We start from the raw sequence: 19,369 nt of genomic DNA, 5'->3' as shown, positions 1-19,369 counted from the left end.
GCCCCCCTGTGGCCATCTACTCAGCAACCCTGTCAGGAGAGACTGTGCACCGTGGGGGGGGGGGGGGGTGAAGGTTCCAAATCCCACCCTGGGCACCCTTGCTTCCCGGGGGTGCTGGGGGATTCTCAGCCAACCTGGCTGGCAGTGCTCTTTAGATGGTGGGGGGTAGCGGACCTGGGTAGGACAGCTGCAAGGTGAGCACCTTCGAACCTTCACCCCTGTACTCTCAGCTCCGCAGCCTTGCTCTGAAGGGCCCGCGGAGGGAGGCACCGGGGCTCCCCACAAGAGCCCGAGAAAGTGCTCAGAGAGATTTTCTGGGAGAGGAAGGCAAAGGCCTGGCCGTCAAGGTCTGGCTGTCAGGCTGGTCTCTGAGCCTCAGCGTCCTTGCGACAGGCAGGGGTCTCCTCCTTGTGCTCCAGAGAGCACAAGATGGGGCACACAGATGGGGGACTTCGAACAGCCAGGCCTGTTCTCCCCCACCCCAGCAGCTGGCTCCAGGCTGCGGCCTTGGACTTGAGCTGTCACAGCACTGGGACCAACTGGGAACAGCAGGAGATCGGAGACCCACCCCACCCAGTACAGCAGGAGGCCAGGATGCCCCCCCCGGCACAACAGGAAGCCAGGACCCCCCCAACCCGGCACAGTAGGAGGTCAGGAGCACCCCGCATTCCCCCGCCCACCCACCATCCCATGCCTGTCCCCCGGCTCTGTACTTCAGGAATGTGACCCTGAGCCCCTTCACAGAGCCAGAGCCAGAAGTTCAGCACCCGGGAAACAACTGCAAACAAGACCCAAGGCAGGACTAGGCACCTGCCTGTGGTGGCAGAAACAGCTTCTCAGAAGGATGTAGACAGTCTGTGCACGCAGAGAAGGAACGCGGGCACCACTGAGGGCCCCCAGGGCTCGCAGGCACCCTGACAGAAAGCGACAAAGACCTCCTCTCTGTGAGAGGAGAGACAGGGCACCCGAGAACAACCGGCGCAGCTGCTACCCCACGTGGGCCCGAGGAAGGAGCAAGCAGGCATGGGCTGGGATTCGCCCAAAACTCAGAGTCATCAGCCACAAAATCCTGAAGTTCAGCAAATGGGAAGAAAGAAACATAAACAATGCTGCTTACTCAGTCAAAACTGAAAAAAAAAAAGCAAAGAGGGCGCGCTGGGGGGCCACAGACAGTGGCACAAGAGACCTGCGGCAAACACCAGCTGATCCCAGCAGCAAGATCACAGCTGGACAGCTGAAAGACAGTGTGAAGGCCGGCCCGCCAGAAAGACACAGGCAGAACGGGAGGACTTTCATACGGTGATGAAAACTCAAGGACAATTTCAGTCTGAAAGAAAACTAAAGAAAACCAAGGGAAGAGAGTAAAAGCAAATGAATATGAAAATACTGGCAAGTTAAAGCAATAGTAACGAAGGCTTATAGGGTTGTATCAGACATGGTGGTACAGAAGGCATTTAGAAAGAACTGTTGTAAACCTACTCTTTGAAAAGTGGCAAAAATGTAGTCTTTAATATGGGAGATCTGACTGTAATCTCCTTAGGATAAGAACGAAAAGAATAACACAGCCAAAAAGCTAGAGAGAAGATTAAAGGAACAATAAACAATGGAATGTCGTGGGGGAAATAGAAGTGGGAAGAACAGAGGGGCCAGAGGCAGGCACGAGAAACAGAAGCAGTTTCCAGCAGAGGCACCAAGGACCCGGCAAGAGGCCCAGAAATGTGGTGAGGGGGGCGGAGGCCACGCTGGGGGTGGGCCACGGGCCAAGTGTGCAGAGAAGTCAGGCCTGCACTGCTGCTGGGCAGAGATGGACCAACCACGTTTGAGCCAGCCGCCAGGCCGTGCCAAAAAGGACAGCAGGACTTGGCCAGGAAACCGGCCAAGAAGCCACTGACGCTGAGTCCAGGACAGGGACCCAAGAGAGTGCAGTGGCCAGCGCCCACGCTACCTGCAGTCTACCCCAGTGCCACCAGGGACCACACAGTCTCCCGAGCACCTCTGAGAGAGACCCTGAGCACAGAGCCAGGAGTGACAGAGCAAATAAGACTCCAAGTGCCCTCCTGCAGGAGCACTATCTGACAAGTCCAGCTGGGCAGGGAGGCAGAGAAGACAGAGAAGAAGAGGGGCCCCCACCTCTGATTGCTTCAACCAAGGTGGCTCAGCTCAGGGCACAGTCTCCACACGCCTCAGGGTCCTTTCCCAAGCATTCCCTCCAGAAAGCATACCTGGGCCTCTTGATTCCTGATCAGGGAAGACCCCCTGAGCTGACGGCAGATAGGAGCCCTTCCAGTTCTCAGGCTCTGCCCTGTGCAAAGACTCCCCCACCCTCACCCCCATGGGCGAGGAGCAAGGAAAGGAGGAGAGGCTGCTTTTAAGAAGTCACCACCGAAAAGCTGAAAAGCTGGAGAGGATTGGAAGAGAGGGGACAGGGCTCCAACGCAGCCACTGAGCCTGTCTGGTGCCAGAGGGTGACCCTCAGCCTAAGGCCCACATGCTCCAGCTCTACAATCCCGTCTCTCTGTGGAGAGTCACCTCCTCCTGGAAGCCACCCAAGATCAGCAACAGCCCATGGTAAGAAATGGCCACCCACCCGCTCCTGCTCCCACACACACACACCCAGGCAGCACATGACTCAGGGTCAGAATGGGGTGACATCCCAGCTCTCGGCCTCTCCGGACATGAGCTGTGGGCCTCAGGGACCAGACCGGGGCAAGCCCAGCCACTGACCTCCCTAGCGCCCCCTGTTGCTCATGACCTCACCCTCCCCCTCTGTGGTTTTGGGGTCGCTGGGAAATGGGGGAGCTGCTGAGTTCACACAGTACCCACTCTTCCCAGAGACCTCACCTAGAGGGCACAGACAGGCCTGCAGTGAGACATGAGGACATGTACCCCCTCCCGCCATCCGTGCCCCCGTCCAAGCCTCGTCTTTGCCAGAGCTAGGGTTCAGCAGGGAAGGGCAGACAGAGATACAGGCGCCCCCACCCTCGCACACAGGCAGCTGGGAGTGTCTCCAGAAGCACGCTCTGGACACGGACCCGAGTTTGCTGTCCCCAACACAGCAGAGCCAGGGAGGCAGCCCGGGGCTGCTCTGTGAGCCTCCACGCAGGCTCCTGAGGTTTCCACCTGCGTGCTGGGGGCTGTCAGGCAGGGTCCCTGTGCTTGTAGAGCCCCTGACAGCCCTGACCCACCCACCTGTCACGTACACACACACACACACACAGTCGGCCACCATAACCTGACCATCTGCTGGCACAATGGGCCGGGCCTCTGCTCGGAAACCACGTGGGTCTAGGAGGCTCCCAACAGATCCATCTAAACCACAGGCAGTGCCACCCCACAGTGTACTGGCCGCACGCAGGGAGACTTGGGCCACAGAGCAACGATCACAAATGATGCATCTACCCTGGTCCACAGACAAGGTGTCCACAAGCTGCCACGCCAGGTCAAGCCCAGGGCCAGGGCCGCCACCTGCCTCAGCTGGGGAAGCTGAGGGCCCTGGCCAGCTGTCCTGCCCACTCTCTGTGCGTGTCTTGTCTTGATTCCAGAGGATCTGGCTGACCTGCTGGGGCTGACCCAGGTCCTGCAGGGTGTGCAGCCCGGGGCACCGGTTGCCGGGCTCTGCCACATGCAGAGCCCTGCAGAGCAGAACTAAGTGTTTGCTCTGGCCATAGAATATGGGAGGAGGCCAAGTCGGACTCTCCTGCCGTGACTCAGCAGCCGTGCCGACCTGGGAGCTGGCCATGGCTCAGCAGGACTGTCACTACATGCCCCGGTCCAAACTGTCTGAGCATGCCCTAAGCACCCCGGCCACACCCCACTCCCAAGGCAGTAGGACCCAGAAGGACCCTGTCTGTGCCTGGGGGGCAGGCACCCCACCCTGAACACCGCTGTTCACCACAAGAACTGACTCGTGGGACTGGGAAACAGTTCAGCCTCTGAGCAGTTTCCATTCCCAAAGGTTCTGGGGACTCCTGGGACAGCCTGGGGGTCCCTGGCCCCGCGAAGCCCAAGCAGCACCCGTGGGCCCCTATGCAAAAGCCACGGCCGGGAGACTGGGATCCTGGCCCTCCAGAGCAACATTGGGGAGCCCTCCAACAAACGACTCAAGCTTTGAGCATTTACAACCAAACAGGAGTGGGGCATGGGACAGGGCAGGAGTGCAGGGCATGTGGGGGACAGGAGTAGACAGCATTGATGCCCAGGTGAGCTCTGGAAACAGCCAGGTCAGCCACACAGGGGCCACCAGCAGGCAGACACTAGCAGCCACGTCCCCACCCGCTGTGGCCCGTGCAACCGCCCCAGACAGGCCATGGCCAGCAGGCCCTGCACCCTGCATGCCCCGCCCGTCTCCCACGGCATTCGCTCGAGGCTGGTGGCATGTACCTGGCTTTCTCTCCCCTCCAGGGGTGTCGGGGTCTGCTCAGCAAAGCCACTCTTCCCGAGGCCACCCACAGAGCCACTAACCTCGTCCACATTCTCGAAGGCATTGATGACATCGTAGGGCAGGCAGGACAGGAGGTCGATGACAAACCACGTCTTCAGGTAGTTCATGCGGATGAGCTTGGGGTCAGAGATGACCTCCCCCGCTGGCCCCACAAAGGTGGTGTGGAAGTTAAGCACAATATCCACCAGGAAGATGACATCCACGATGCTGTCCACCACCAGCCAGGCCACGTTGTTCTGCCTGGTCTTGAAGGAGACGTTGTAAGGGACCAGGATGGCCGTGTAGAAGGTGAGGATGAGGATGACCCAGTCCCACGTGGTCTTGAACACGCAGTAGTGCAGGATGATGTGGGGCGGAGTCTTGGGCGCCTCCTGCTTGTACTGGGGGAGGATGTCGGAGCCCAGCTGCAGCACCTGTCCGCGAGCAGGCCAGAGAGAGCGGTCAGGCACCACGACGCTCCCGGGAGTCCCCGGCTCAGAGGACTGGGTGAGCCCAGGGCACCAAGGCTAGTGGCTCCTCTACCCACGCTGCAGCCCACCCCCGGGCACACAAGCTACAGCCCCTTTCTCCATCATCCACGGAGTCCCGTGGCTCCTCTGGCCTGGCCGTGGGACTGAGCGCCGCAGCGAACGTGGTGATCTACTCTGTTTGTGTTTGGGTCACACCTGGCGATGCTCAGGGGTTACTCCTGGCTCTGCACTCAGGAATCACTTTTTTTTTTTTTTTTTTTGCTTTTTGGGTCATACCCGGCGATGCTCAGGGGTTACTCCTGGCTCATGCACTCAGGAATTATTCCTGGCGGTGCTCGGGGGACCATATCGGATGCTGGGAATCAAACCTGGGTCGGCCGCATACAAAGCAAACGCCCTACCCGCTGTGCTATCACTCCAGCCCCATCAGGAATCACTCTTGGCAGTGCTCATGGGACCCTATGGGATGGCAAGAATCAAACCCAGGTCAGCGATGTGCATTGCCGGCTGCGCTAACTGCCCTGCCCTCCAGCCCCGCTCTACGTCTATCTTTGCCTTAAAGGCTTCTGTCTGGGGGGCACACGCCGAGAAGTGGCATGTGGCATGACCATCTGCTGGCACAATGGGCCAGGCTTCTGCTCGGAAACCACATGCCTGTGATGGCTGGGTTGGAGGGACGGGGTTGCTAAGCCAAGTCAGTGGCAGGAGAAAGAGAGACACTGGAGGAGCTCACATACTGGGGTCGGGGGCACAGCGAGAGGACAGGGGCATGGAAGGTGAATGATGGCGAAGCCCAGGGCCCATGTGACCAGGACAAGACTCCAGGATGAGGCTGGCACTGGAGATGGATCCAGACAGCTCAGGAATGGGGGCACTGAGTCATGGAGCACACCACCCAGACCAGCGAGACTGTCTGCCACGGAGGTGATGGCAAGGAGAGAGTCAGGGGTCCCTGGTAGATAATGCTGACAGGGTCAGGTGTTTGGCATGGGGGTACTGAATGCCAGGAACCCTGTTAGCAGCAGATTTGTCGGTTCTGGTGCCCAAATGAAAAGAGGAAAATCAAATTGAAAAGATATCACAAACAACAGCAGGTGCTTCTTACCTGCTGGGGGCAACGGTGTCAGGGACTCTCCCAACACTGACACACTTACGAACCCTGTGGCCTTGATGATCACCACAACAGGCAGGCGCAATGCCCTCCACTGCCCATCGGGCTGGCCCAGCAACATGGGCCCCACATCCCGGCCCGACTCAGAGCACTGCGGGGTGGGGTGAGCCCCCAGGGCTGGCCCAGGAGGATGCAGAGGGCAGGGCCAGAGCAGGCAGGACCAAACAGGAGCAATGGTCAGCTCTGAGCAGGAGTGTGGAATGTGCAGTCGGGTGAGAAGTGGTGGCAGCCTGAGGGCAAGCACCGCAGAGAGCGCAGCCGAAGGCCAGGGTCTGATAAATCACTGGAACCCCTCTCCCCGACTCTGCAAGAACGCAAAACAAGCAAGGAGAATCTGGAGCACTGGCCACGATTGAAAGACTCACCACCCTGAGGAGCTGGGGTGATCCGCGCAGACCGGGCGGTGCCCCCAAACCTCACACACACACCAGCACCGAGCTTCAGAGCGACTGCTCCCAGGAAGAGACAACAGGGAGCAAGAAGCCTCGAGTCCAAGCCACGCTGCCAAACCCTCTGTGGGCCAAGGAGAAGGGCTGGGGGATGGGGGCCTAGATCACAGTAAACTCAGGGCAAGTCAAACCGCAGATCAAAATTGGGGGGAATGCCAATGAAAGGCAAATTCTCAAGAAATATTTTCTTAAGGAGGGCTGGAGAGAGAGGACGGGGGAGGGCACTCGCCTCGCATTTACTCGGCCAGGGTCAGTCCCCAGCACTCCCTAGGGTCCCCCAAGCCCCAACAGGAGTGATGACTGAGCACAGAGCCAGGAGTCAGCCCTGAGCACCACTGGGTGTGACTCAAAAAACAAACAATAAAAAAAATGTTTACTCAAGGGAAGGGGGAAGTCTTGGATCTGCAGTGTGAGTCCCACTCGAGGGACCTCAGAGGAGAGGTCAAAATAGAACGAGGTGAGGATAAGAGGAAATGATAAAGAGCAGAAGCTGCTAACATTGAAACGAGAGAGGGAGAGGGAGAGAGAGAGAGAGGGAGAGAGAGGGAGAGAGGGAAGGAGAGAGAAATAGAGAGAGGGACAGAAGGAGAGAGGGGGAGAGGAAGGGAGAGAAAGAGAAAGAGAAGGAAGGAGGGCGAGAGAGGGAGAGAGAAAGAAGAGGAGAGAGGGAGAGAGAAGGAGAAAGGGAGATGGGGGAGAGAGGGAGAGAGAATGAAAGAGGGAAAGAAAGAGAACAGGTGGTCTTTGAAGAATCAATAAAACAAAAAAAAATGTTCAGGGGTTACTCCTGGTTCTGTGCTCAGAGATCACTTTTGGGGGACAAATATCAAGAATAAAACTGAAAATCTGCATCGAGACTGTAAAAAAGAGAAGGCAGAGACTCAAGTCACCCATCTGATGAATGAAAAATACACAACTCTAGGTCCATTTTAGATACTCAACAGCAACAGTGGAAGGTCCAACCAACTGCGTGGATCTGACAACACAGAGGAAATGGCGCTCAGAAAATGCAGCAGAAGACTCAGTGAATCACTCTGAAACTGCCCACACAGAAGTCTGCAGGCGCAGGTGCTTTTAACAGGTAATAAAGATAAAGAGCAGAGGGGGGGAGAGGGAAGGAGAACTTAAGAGGAGAATTAGCAGCAAATTCCCATGATCCTCACCCAAAAGTGGCAGAGGGAGAGCTTCTCCGCTCTTTGTGTTAGCGAGCACACTACTCGGAAGCGTGAGTCAGGCAAAGACAGAGCAACAAAAGGAGAGAGGAGGAAGCCACACACCAGTCTCTCCCACAGACGCAAGGTTCCTTCACCAACAATGGCCAACAGGATCGCACGCTATGTCAAGAGAATGACGAGAGCGGTATATGCCCACCGCTTGGTTCCATACTCCAGAAGTGATCAGTGCCATTCACCGCAGCGGCAAACCCGGCAACCCTATCAAGTGACGTAGAGATAACCTTCGACAAAATCCAACACCCATTCGTGATAAAAACTCAGAAAAAAAAATACAGGAGTGGAGACCTTCAATGTGACAAATAGCAACTACTAAAGATACCATCCCAATAAAATCAGATTTAATGGTGAAAATTTTGCCCCTGTGATCAAGAAAAAGCCTACGCTACACTTCTTCTGTGTGATTCTAACACTGCAGTACAGGAGGGAAATAGAAGGGAAGGCATCCAGATCAGGAAGAAAGATAAAAAGCTATTTCTGTATGCGAACCACACAATGGTCTCCACAAGACATCCCTGGGGAGTGCCTGGGATCCTTTCCACAGCTGAGTGACTGCACCGGGACACGTGGCCTGCCACTACACTTTCCTCTTTACAGTGAACACCCAAATCACGCGGCCCCACCGGCAGCAGCCCCCGGCAGTACTCAGGCTATGGTGTGGGAAACCGCGGGGCGCAGACAGTGGACACCGTGAGATGCTGGAAACGGAGATCAAGATGTTCCGAGCAGGGAAGACGGCTCAGTGCGTGAGGGCCCGGGCCTCAGCACTGGGACTGAGACGGCAGGCACGTGTGGGCGTTCCGGAGTCCATGAGCGGCGGCCCCAGGGACAGAGGCAGAGGGACCAGTTCCCGGCCCAGACCCTCAGCGCGGCTGCCCAGACCGTGCCAGCCCTGCAAAGGGGACACGAGGCCCGCGGTGGAAGAAGAGGGTATTTTACCCACGGGCCACGACAGGCATGTCACGGCCCACCTGGAGAGGAGCCCGAAAGCAGAAGGGCAGCAGGGACTGGCCTCACGGCTGCCGGGCTCAGGTTCAGGCCCCCCTGGGCACTGCCAGGCAGGCGGGGACCCCCAGCTTCAGAGGCCTGCACGGTGCCATGCCCTGGGTCCCAGTGAGGGGCAAGAGCTGGAGCAGGAGCGACGCTGAGCGCAGGCAGGAGGCCGGGCCACCAGCTCCAGGCAAGAGTGCACGCATGTGTGGGTGCGTGAGCACGTGAGCGGCACAAGCAGGGCTGGGGGTGGGGACGGACTTGGCAGGCTCTAGCCGTGGGGCAGTGGCAGGGTTGAGTTGGGCCCTCCTGGCACTAAGCTGAGCCCCTGCAGATCGGCTCAGAGGGGAGTGGAACAGGCCCACAGGCAAAGGAAGGCTGCCCAGGAGGAGCGGAGGGAGTTCGATGACAGATCTGTGTGCATATGTGCACTGTCAACCCCAGAAAGGCCCAGCCGGCCAGCAGGCGGGGTTCTGGGCGACGAAAGGAACAGGCAGGTTGTGAAGGTTCTGGTGGGAAGAGGGAAGCTCCAGCAAGCAGCTTGCGATCGGGGCTCCCTCCCAAGGTTAGCATGGTCAGGGAGTGGGCAGAGGACCAGCTCGGGGAAGGCGGTTGCCTCGCAGACCACCAACCCCAGTTCAATCCCAGAGCCCCACCAGGAGGGGCACCAGAAGCAAACAAGAAAAAAAGCATCGGGAACAGGAGTGAGAGGAGGGCAGAAGCACGAAGGCACCATCTGCCGGGGGAGCAGCAGGGAGCCACACGCCCGGCACTTCTAGGGACTCTGGGACCCCAGGACGCAGTCCCCAAGCTCTCCACGCCCAGGCAGAGGAGGGGGCGAAGGCCGGGGAGAGCAGGCAGGACCCTGCGGGGCGTCCACTGCAGTAGGCCCGTGGGTGGGGGAGGAGCCCACCTGGGCCAGCAGCGAAGCTGTGGGGCCGGGGAAACCCAGAGGGGCTCTAACGTCCGGCGGGTGTCCTGTGGGGGTGCGAAGAAGGTCAAACGGGCAATAACGTCCCAGGCGAGGGGGACGGGACATCTCGGGGGGCTCTTTTGCAAACCGCACTGGGATCCCTGGCACAGCTGCTCTGTGGGAAGATGGCACCCCAGAACCGAGGACACACTCGGCGTCTGCAGGTGCTGCTGGCCAGCGGGGCCCAGACCCAGGGGCCTGTCTGCTGTCCCCTCCAACCACCGTGGCACAAGAGCTGCTCTGAGCGGGGTCCAGGGCCTCTCCACTTTCCCACCACCAGGCTCCTGAGCCCCCACAGACCCGTCCCTGCTGCCTTCGGCCCTTGCGCACCCCTTCGGCGCTGAGCCCTCCCCTCCTCCAAGCACGGCACCCAGACACCCCCTAGAAACGAGGCACTGGTGGCCAGGAGGAGAGGACAGTGCTGGGCAGAAACTGAGCAGGAGGCATGGCCGGTCACCAGGGCTGCAGGCACAGGCTCGGGTGTGGGTCAGCCTCTGACTGACCCACAAGACTGCACCCCCACCGCCTGCTGGCTCTGTCCCACCTATTTATAGGCCGTTTTCCATGATGTATTTGATCTTCTGCAGAAGATAACAACAACCAGGGCTGCGAACCCTCAGCCTCGACACCATGGCCCCGTCTTGGGCACCGCCCCTGGGGCAGCGGTGGGGAGGGGAGTCTCCTTCCCCTGGACCCCTTCCCTCTTCTGGGGAACACTTCAGCCCCTAGTGCAGGCCTGTTATAGAGAAGAGACGGGGCGGGGGGCGCGACTCACCACTCCTGGGGGCCACGAGGAAGTGGCCACCAAGACCTTCTCCCTCACTGGCTGCGTGGATGCCCGGCAGCACCATCTGGGCCTTGTGTGGTGCCAGTGGTCCGAGGGAAGTGTAGCCTGGAGGCTCCCAGCCCTCCTGGAAGACTGTGGTCAGAGACTGCATACATCAAGAACATCCCCCGCAGCAAGAATGCTCAGTGCCCCTGGCCCGTGGCAAGGAAGGTACTAGAAGGGAGGTGGCCCCTGGAATGCCTCATGAGGCAAAGTCCAGCTGTCGGCCGATGGGGGTGGTGAGCAGAGCAGGTCAGGGCTCAATGATCTGGGAGTAGCCGGAGATGACAGGCACCTGGGGCTGCCCAAAGAAGCAGCAGACATGTGAGTCCACCATAAGCTCAACATGTGCCACCAGACCAAGTGGCTGACCCTGGCTCACTCCCCGGCACCACACAGAGTTCCTCTGAGCCCCACAAGAACGCACAAGGGGTCGGCACCTGAGCAGAGCCAGCCGAGCGGCCTGGCTACGGTGTGGACAGAGCGAAGGTGCAGGGGAGCCAGACCGTTTCTTCCCCCTGGGTGTCCGCCCCCTTCCCCTCCTCGCCACACACGCCGTCCTTCCTGCTCCCGGCCGCAGGAGCACTTGGGGCCAACAGAAAGGAGCCACCGGAGGCAGGAGGGGCTGAGACTCAGATAGCAAAAATGGACCGGAGGGTGGACATGCGGAGGGGGGCCCCGCGAGGCCATGTGCAAGGTAAATACGTGGAGGAGACACGTAGAGGAGGGCCACGCGGAGGGCTACGTGGAGGAGGAATTTGTGGGGAAGGTCACGTGGAGGAGGGCCACGTGGAAGGTGGACACATGGAGCAGGACACTTGGGGGGATGGCAGGCAGCTCCTCAGACCTGTCAGAGAAGCCACTGCGGCCAGCACACCCAGGCGGGAGCCTCTCCTCGGGGATGGGAGCAGCACAGGGGCGGCTCTCGGCTCTCGGCTGGGTCCTGACTGGCTGCCGGCTGCGCTTATGTAAGGTGTTTACAGTGAGGACAGCCACCTGACTGGTTCTACAACTCTGAAAAGCTCTCCTCACTTCCGGAAGAAAACCAGGATAAGATGCCAGTGGGAAACTGGCACCGTGCGACCACGTGTGCACAGCCACAAGCACACAGCAACGCGTGCCTGTGGACAGAACCACAGGACGAAACCGCACAACCGCCAGCAGCAGAGAAACAAGTTCCGGGCTTGAACTCTCCAGAGCTCTGAGCTTGACTTGTAAAACTGCTGCCTGTGAAAGGAAGAAACTGGGAACTGACTGAGGAAGGAAACAGCATGAAAACACAAATGCTTATTTTATGACAGATGAAACCTCTCTGATGTTCTGGAGGAATTCTAAATTAAGGCCAAAAATACCAGCCCAAGCCCACCAGGAGTGATTCCTGAGTGCAGACCCAGGAGGAACCCCTGAGCATTGCAGGTGTGCCCCCCGCAAAAAAATAATAAAAGCCAAAAGGAAAAACCAAAAAAGATGCCCGCAAGGAGGCTTCGTGGGCCGGGTCTGACCTGCCGGATTCCTGAGATCCAGACTCCTCCAGGACCTGGTGCGGTCTGCCACCCAGACAGACACAGCAGCTTTGAAGGAAAAATGAGTTTCTTCTCTCAAAGCACCTCAAGGAAAATTCCCAAACAGATTTAAATGTAATAAAAAAAGGAAATTGGGATATATCATACAGGATGTCTACATCTTTGTTTTAGAAAAGTATATTAAGCAAGTGGCTGACCCTGGCTCACTCCCCGGCACCACAAAGAGTTCCTCTAAGCCCCAACAGGAGTGATCAGTAGTCAACCCTGAGCACTGTGGGGTGTTCCCTGAGCACTGAACCAAGAGTCATCCCTAAGATTGCAGGGTATGGTGCAAACCTGAGGAACGGTGAACACTTCACTTTTTTCACTGTATTCCTCTACACTTGAAGATCTGGTGAAGAACTAATTTTACAAATGAAAACCAAACCAAACTTTTAGACCACAAAGAGGGAACCAGGATGTTCTGTGAGAATGCAGGCTGCAGTGGTGGCTGCCTGGCTGATCTGAACACCTGAACCCACACAGCGGTCTATGCCACGTCACTCTGCTCTGGGAGCCACAGAATCGCTTTTTCTTTTTCTTTTCTTTTTTTTTCTTTTTTTTTTTCTGGCTTTTTCGGTCACACCCAGTGATGCTCAGGGGTTACTCCTGACTCTGCACTCAGGAGTTACTCCTGGCAGTGCTCGGGGGACCATATGGGATGCCGGGGATCGAACCCGGGTCAGCCGCATGCAAGGCAAATGCCCTACTCACTGTGCTATCACTCCAGCCCCCAGAATCTGTTTCTGAATCCTTCTGAACACCAACAGGGAGGGAAAGAACTGAAAGGAGAAATCCAGACGGCCACTGAGCACTGGCTGCTGAGCACATGGAGGAGGGGTGGCATCTCAGAGGGGTCCCTTGAGATGGGGGTCCACACTTCTGGCACTCCTGGTCAGCTCCACCTGATCCCTCGCACACCCTAGAGTGGCCGTTCCTGCTGGAGCATGCCTGGCCCCACTGACAGAAATGCGCTGAGGCCAGTCTGAACGTGTCCCGCAGAGGGCACCAGCCCCAGAGTGGCCTCCCTGGGACAGGCAGAGAAGGCAGGACTGCATCTCCCCCGAGCTGGGGCTCACCTCGGCCAGGCGGGAGTGTTTGTGCACATTCTCTCCCCGCTGCACGCTCGGCGCCAGCTGCTGCAGGACGCCCCGGCTGCTAGTCAGCGCTCTGGTCAGCCGGGCAAACTTCCCCCAGCCTGCAGGGACAAGGGCACCGCAGGTCAGAGGCAGAGTTGAGGCACACACCCACCCTGACCCCAGACAGCGCCACTGGGTCCTGGGAGCAAGTCCAGGGCACCCACTGGAACCCACTGTTCAGACACAGACACAGCTGCCCTCAGCACCCACACATGCACACACAGACACAGACACAGACACACACACACACACACATCCTCGTGGGGCTCTGGACAGAGCTGGGCAGGCTAGTCCCACTACTCAGACAGGGAAACCAAGGCACAGAGTCAGAACCTGCTCTCTCCTGCCAGCTCCAGCCTAGCCAGGCAGTCCCTGCTGTGCAGTCTCTGACTCGGGGGTTCAGGGTGCCTCCCCATCAGCCCCAGCAGCCGCCCCAGATTTAGGACTCAGGGCCAGACTGGATTTGGGGTGCCTGTGGGGACAGGTCTGCTCTTGCAAAAGCTGGAGGCTCGAGAGCCTGGCCTCTCTGCCCCCAGAGGGCGCGCCGGCCGCCCACGCGGCATGCCTGCGCCTCGGTGACCCACTGCAAAGTGGAGTGGCCATGGCCAGCAGCAGGCTCTGCCACAGACCAGCAAGAAGGTCGCCCTTCCTGTCCCTGCACAGGGCTGGAAGCTGACCATGTGGGGTGGCCTGGTGCCCAAGGGACAACCCAACATTGGGTGTGTCCAGTGAGAGCCTCGTGCTCCCCTCTGAGGCCCCCAAGGGAGTCCTAATTGCAGCACACGGAGAGAGGGACCGTACATGGAGGGGCAGCCCTGGCCCTCCCAAATACCTTTGCATGAGTCGTCCTCGATGGGCTGCTTGAATGCCGTGATGTCACTGAACGTGCAGAGAAATAAGACCACTTTGTCCTGCTCATTGCGAATTGGGGCAATTTTCACAAAGAACCACACAGGGGTCCCTGAGGAGAGAGGAAGAGGGTCAGCCCTGCACGCTCAGGGTGGGGAGACTGGCACAGAGGCCCCGCACACCTGGGCACGCCTGTACCACCAGACTCTTCTGGCTGGAGTTAGGCCTGTGGGAACAGGAAAGGCAGCCAGGCCTACCAGCACCCATGGCCAAACCCCCACAGCCCTGGAGACGGCGGTCAGACCCCCATTCGGAGCAGAAAGTGCCCCCCCTAAAGAAAAACACAAAGAGAGGCCAGGAAGGAGGACGAGAAGGCAGTGGCCTCCCAGCAGAGCGCCCACCAAGGCACAGCGCGGGGGGCCCTGCAGCTCCCTGGCGCCTGCCGGCTGCCCACCCCTGTTGCTAGACTGATGTGTAACCAGAGCTGGACGGACGGTGAAGAGGTCAAGGCCACACTGCTCCTGTGCTCGGCACAGAACGGCCCAGAGCACTACCAGGTGCAGTCTGGGCTGTGGTTCGAGAGGTGCCAAGCACATGCTGGGAGGCTGAGTAGCCCGAGTACTACAGGGTCCAAACAGCGCCCCATCCAGGGGCCCCTGCATGGCCCGCAGGAGGGTGCCGGCACCCTCCCAGGCCTGGGAGAACAGACAGGACACACAGAGGAGAGGGGCAGGTCATGCAGGGCCCCTGGCCAGAGGGAGGGCAGGCTGAATGCTCCCAGGACCGCCTCGATCATTCAGCCCAGACATAGGGCCACGGCCGCCCCTGAGGCCAAACAGCATGTAGCAGGGACATTCTCCTCGGCCTGGGCTCGTGCTGGACTCACAGTCATGCTGGACTCACAGCTGAGGCAGGGCCTCAGAGTCCCCTCCAGGGGCACGTGGGGGAGCCTGGCTCCCAGAGTGCGGGCGGGTGCCACTCCTGCCATGTTCCTTTAACCCAGGAGTCACAGCATCACAAAGTCCGGGTCTCAGTCCTGGGAAGAGCCCCCCAACAGCACCTGGGGCTCTCCCCTGGGCCCTCACAGACGTGAGAGGGTGCAGACCCCTCTCCGCAGTGAGACTCCGGGCCTCTCATTCAGAGGGTCACATGGAGCACTTTGGGGGTACAGAAGGAAGGGGGTCAGGTTCCCCCTCAGTCCTAGCCCTCTGAGATCCCTCCAGAAGCAGCCACAGCCGCTGTCCGGCTTCTTCCTGGGGTTTCCAGCTGCAGTACAAACATCCCAGTGTCTCCCGGAGCAAAGGTGTTTGGAAAAAGAGCCACTTCCAGGACCACAGTGAGCAGCAGGGGCGGAGCTGCCCAGGCTCTGCCTGACAGCCTATATGCAAGGAGCAGCAGGACGTGACAGGACACACCACGCCCTGGCCACTGGAGGGTCTGGGGGGACAGAAGGCAAGGCTGCCCTTTCACCCCAAAGAGAGGATTTTGTCCTGAAGTGAGACCAGAAGATGCCCCTCAGCTTGGAAGCTTCGAAGTCCACTCACGGGCGGGTCTGACACGGGAGCCCCATGTGGGCACCTCCTGTCCCCTTCAGCTGGGTCAGGTCTGCTGCATCCAATCTACTGGCTTTGCTTTTGTTTGGTGGCCACGCCCAGCAATGGTCAGGGATAACCACTGGTGGAGGTGGGGGACCATATGTGACGGAGGGTTCCGAACCCAAGTCAGCTGCACACAATCTCTCGGTCCCCAGCTGGTCCAATCTCCATCTACCTCTCAGACTGGGTCTGGGTCCCAGGGTCTGATTGCACGTCTGCCAATTCCTGGGCTCTCACCTGGGAAGGGCCCAGTCTCCTGTCCTGAGGCAGCCCTTTCCCAGACTCCGGGCAGCGGGTTCCTCTGGGAGGAAAGCACTCTGACTCCTCCCTGGGGCCCTCACCTCCTTTTCCCTCTCTTCCTGAAGGGATTGCTGTCCTCCAGCAGAGCTCATTCCCCTCTGCTCCTTGACCCCAGGGTCTGCACCAGTCTCCGTCCAGTGCCTTCTGGACAGGCAAGTGCAGATGCCAGTCCCCTCAGTACAGGGAGAAGTCTGGACCAGTGCAGGCAGATGCTACCCAAAATCGAGTGTGCCAATGTTCTGGGAGACAGGGTCGGAAGACTGGGGGCATGGAGGGCTGGGGTAATGGGGAGGTACAGAGTTGGGGTGAGAAGGTGTGGAGGGTTGGGATGAGCGGGTGTAGAGGGCGGGGTGAGGGACTGCAGGGATGGGGTGGTTGGAGGACTGGGATGAAGGGATATGAAGGATTGGGGTGGGGGATGTGCAGGGGTGTGGTGAGGGGGTGTGCAGGGGTGGTGTGAGGAAAGGGTGGGGTGAGGGTTAGGGCGAGGGCTGGGGTGAGGACTGGAGGTTGGGGTGAGGGGCGGGTTAGGGATGTGCAGGGGTGAGGTGAGGAGTGTGCAGGGGTACGGCGAGCGGGGAGTCAACACATGGGAACCTCAGGAGGAAGCCAGGGCCTAGAGTGTTGGCTGCTACTCACTGTTCTTCTTGTACATGAGGATCTCAAAGGAATTCATCTCATAGTTCTCGAACGTCCGCCGCACCTTCTCCACGGTGTCCTTGTCTGTGAGTTCCCCGTACATGAAGCTGAGGAGCAACAGAGCCGATCAGCACAGGGACGGGCACAGTGTGGGGACACTGCCCTGGAACACGAACACTTCCCCAACTAAGGATCATCTGTCTGCTGGGCTGCGGCACTGCCATGCACACACTCCCACACATGAACAGGAACACACAAACACGCACACATACACAGACATGTGTGCACATGCTCACACACGTAAATGCGCTTACATGCATACACAAAAGGCAAACAGTCACACAGACAAGCACATGTGCATACTGTGCTTGGCACCTTGTGGGTTCAAACAAGTGTACATGCACATAAGCATGCCCATGACATGCAGGCACGTAAACACATACTCACATACACACTCTCACATAAGTGTATAAGCGTTCTCATACCTATTCTATACACACGAAACACACAAACACACATACACTACATATGACCATCTACATGCGTGTAGCATACATACACTCACACACATTTGTCACATGCATATAAGCACAAATCAGTATGCTACACTCATACCACATACACACACAAACCAACAGAAACACACACACACACACACACACACACAGAGGCATGCACATATACCACATACACAGAAGCACACGACACCATACGTATGCTCACATGTGTATATCACATACACACATGAACACACACATACCCTTACAACTCGTGCTGTCAAGAATAAAAGCAGGACCCCTGAGGGCCCAGTGGGCAGCAGCTGGGCCCAAGGGCCCGACAGGCCTGGGGGCAAGGGAGCTGCAGGCCAGGCGGGAAGGGCTGACGGGAGGAGCAGCAGGGGAGGGGACAGGAAGCAGAGACCAGAGACACAGAGACATAAACAGAGAGCAGGGAAGGGAGGAGGGGAGGGGGTTCATGGGGGGGGGGGCTGCTTGCTGAAGCTGCGGTGCCCCATGCAGATGAGAGGTGAGTCAGCGGCAGAGAGCACAGCAGCTGTGAGCAGGCTGGGAGGGGAGGGCTCAGAGCCCTGCACCTGCATGCAAGGCCTCAGGCAGCCATGACAGGCCTGAACTGCAGGAGAATCGAGGGCACAAAGGCACACGGTCACCCCCCTCCAGAGAAGGGAAATCAGAATCTTGCCCTGGGGGATGAACAGCACCGGGTGAAGGCATCTGCCTTGCATACAGCCCACCCTGGTCCCATCCCTGCACTGCATGGTCCACTGAACCCTGCCAGGAGAGAACCTGAAGCACAGAGCCAGAAGTCACCCCTGAGCACCTCTGGATGTGCCTCTCCCCGCCCCCGGCAAAAAAAAAAAAAAGCATCAGAGGCGAGTGGGTGCCGCTCTCAGAGAACAGCTCGGGGCCTTTCAGAAGAGGGGCAGCAGCAGCGAACTCAAACAGTCCGTTTCCCACCTCAAAAATTCAAGAAAATGGCTCAGAATCCCAAAAGTGTCATGCTTTTCAGTCGCTCGGCTGAGTCCCGCCAGGAAACGGCCCCAGGCCCAGCTCTGGGAGAAGGAAGGTTCTGGGAGAACTCTGCGGAAGGTTCGGGCCCGGCTTGTGCCTAGTCTGGGGAGCCAGCCCCAGGCGCTGAGGACCGAAGGGAGGGGAAGGGAGGGCTCGCTCGGCCTTCCGCCCACGGCTGCATCACAGAGAGCAGAGAGCCACAGAGCAGCATTCCCCACGGGGTGCCAGCTCCCCACACGCGCACACCCCTCCAGCTTGGTGCCACCTGCCCTTGATCCCAGCTCCCACACACACGGCCGTATCTACTGCCTCCCCAGCACTTAAACTGGGGATGCAAGGCACTCGGCAGCCAGGAGGTCCAGGCACCCCACAGGGGCTTCTCAGCCAACCAGGCAGTCGGATGAGTGCAAGGGCCCTGTGGCTCGAGAACAGCCTGCCCAGAACCACACCTGGGAGGCCAGGTGCTGCTGGGAGATGAGCCTGGGTTGAACACATGCCAGGCATGAGCCCTCACTGCTGGACTCTGTGCCGACCTCTGGGTCCCTGTTTTTTTTTTGTTTTTGCTTTTGGGGTCACACCTGGCGATGCACAGGGGTTACTCCTGGCTCTGTACTCAGGAGTTACTCCTGGCAGTGCTCAGGAGACCATATGGGATGCTGGGAATAGAACCCGGGTTGGCCGCGTGCAAAGCAAACGCCCTACCCGCTGTGCTATCTCTCCAGCCCCTGGGTCTCCGTTTTATAGCTGCAAGGGCCCCCCCGCGTCCCCCGATCCTGCACCTGCCTGTGTGCACGCCCCTCCCAGCACCAAGCATGCGGGGACGGGCTACTGCGTGGACACTCCCCGGCCACACACCTGCAAGCGCTGCTCCTCTGCATCACCTCGGCGCGATGGTAACCCGAAAGCTTGCAGAAGCCGTCATTGCTGTACACGATGGGCCAGTCCACTATCTGCGCGTTCCCCAGCACAAAGTTTGTGTCTGTCAGAAGCAGAGGGAGGAGCAGGTCAGAAAGGAGCGGGGGTGGGGACTCCGTGGGGCAGGCACTGCTAGCCAGCACCTCCAGACCCGCTCGCTTCCAGCCCAGCTGTCCCACATCAAATCCACTCTGAGAGCTGCAGGTCCCAACAGTGGCTGCTTTGCAGGCCCCGCTGCATGGCCAGTTGGCCACACACTCCGCGGACACTGGGGGCCCCCACTGAGGGA

At 58.9% G+C, this 19,369-nt stretch overlaps 1 protein-coding gene across 2 annotated transcripts in view; it reads right to left on the bottom strand.

Annotated features, from left to right (window-relative positions):
* The window catches only part of KCNH1 (potassium voltage-gated channel subfamily H member 1), a 68,487-nt gene that overhangs the window by 35,418 nt on the left and 13,700 nt on the right, over positions 1-19,369 (bottom strand). Inside the window, exons 2-6 of one of the 2 annotated variants that reach the window (XM_056110500.1) lie at positions 19,021-19,144; positions 16,637-16,743; positions 14,086-14,214; positions 13,194-13,312; positions 4,381-4,854 (exon numbers count right to left, since the gene is read on the bottom strand). In XM_056110500.1, coding sequence (XP_055966475.1) covers positions 4,381-4,854; positions 13,194-13,312; positions 14,086-14,214; positions 16,637-16,743; positions 19,021-19,144 — 953 coding nt within the window. The remainder of the gene's footprint in view (positions 1-4,380; positions 4,855-13,193; positions 13,313-14,085; positions 14,215-16,636; positions 16,744-19,020; positions 19,145-19,369) is intronic. The other variant, XM_056110501.1, reaches the window with a different exon arrangement.

Source organism: Sorex fumeus, unplaced genomic scaffold (genome assembly GCF_029834395.1).
Source record: "Sorex fumeus unplaced genomic scaffold, SorFum_2.1 ptg000010l, whole genome shotgun sequence".
In the NCBI taxonomy this organism is placed as follows: Eukaryota; Metazoa; Chordata; class Mammalia; order Eulipotyphla; family Soricidae; genus Sorex; species Sorex fumeus.
Note: the sequence above shows the minus strand (reverse complement) of the source record. Positions and strands in the feature narration are given on the sequence as shown.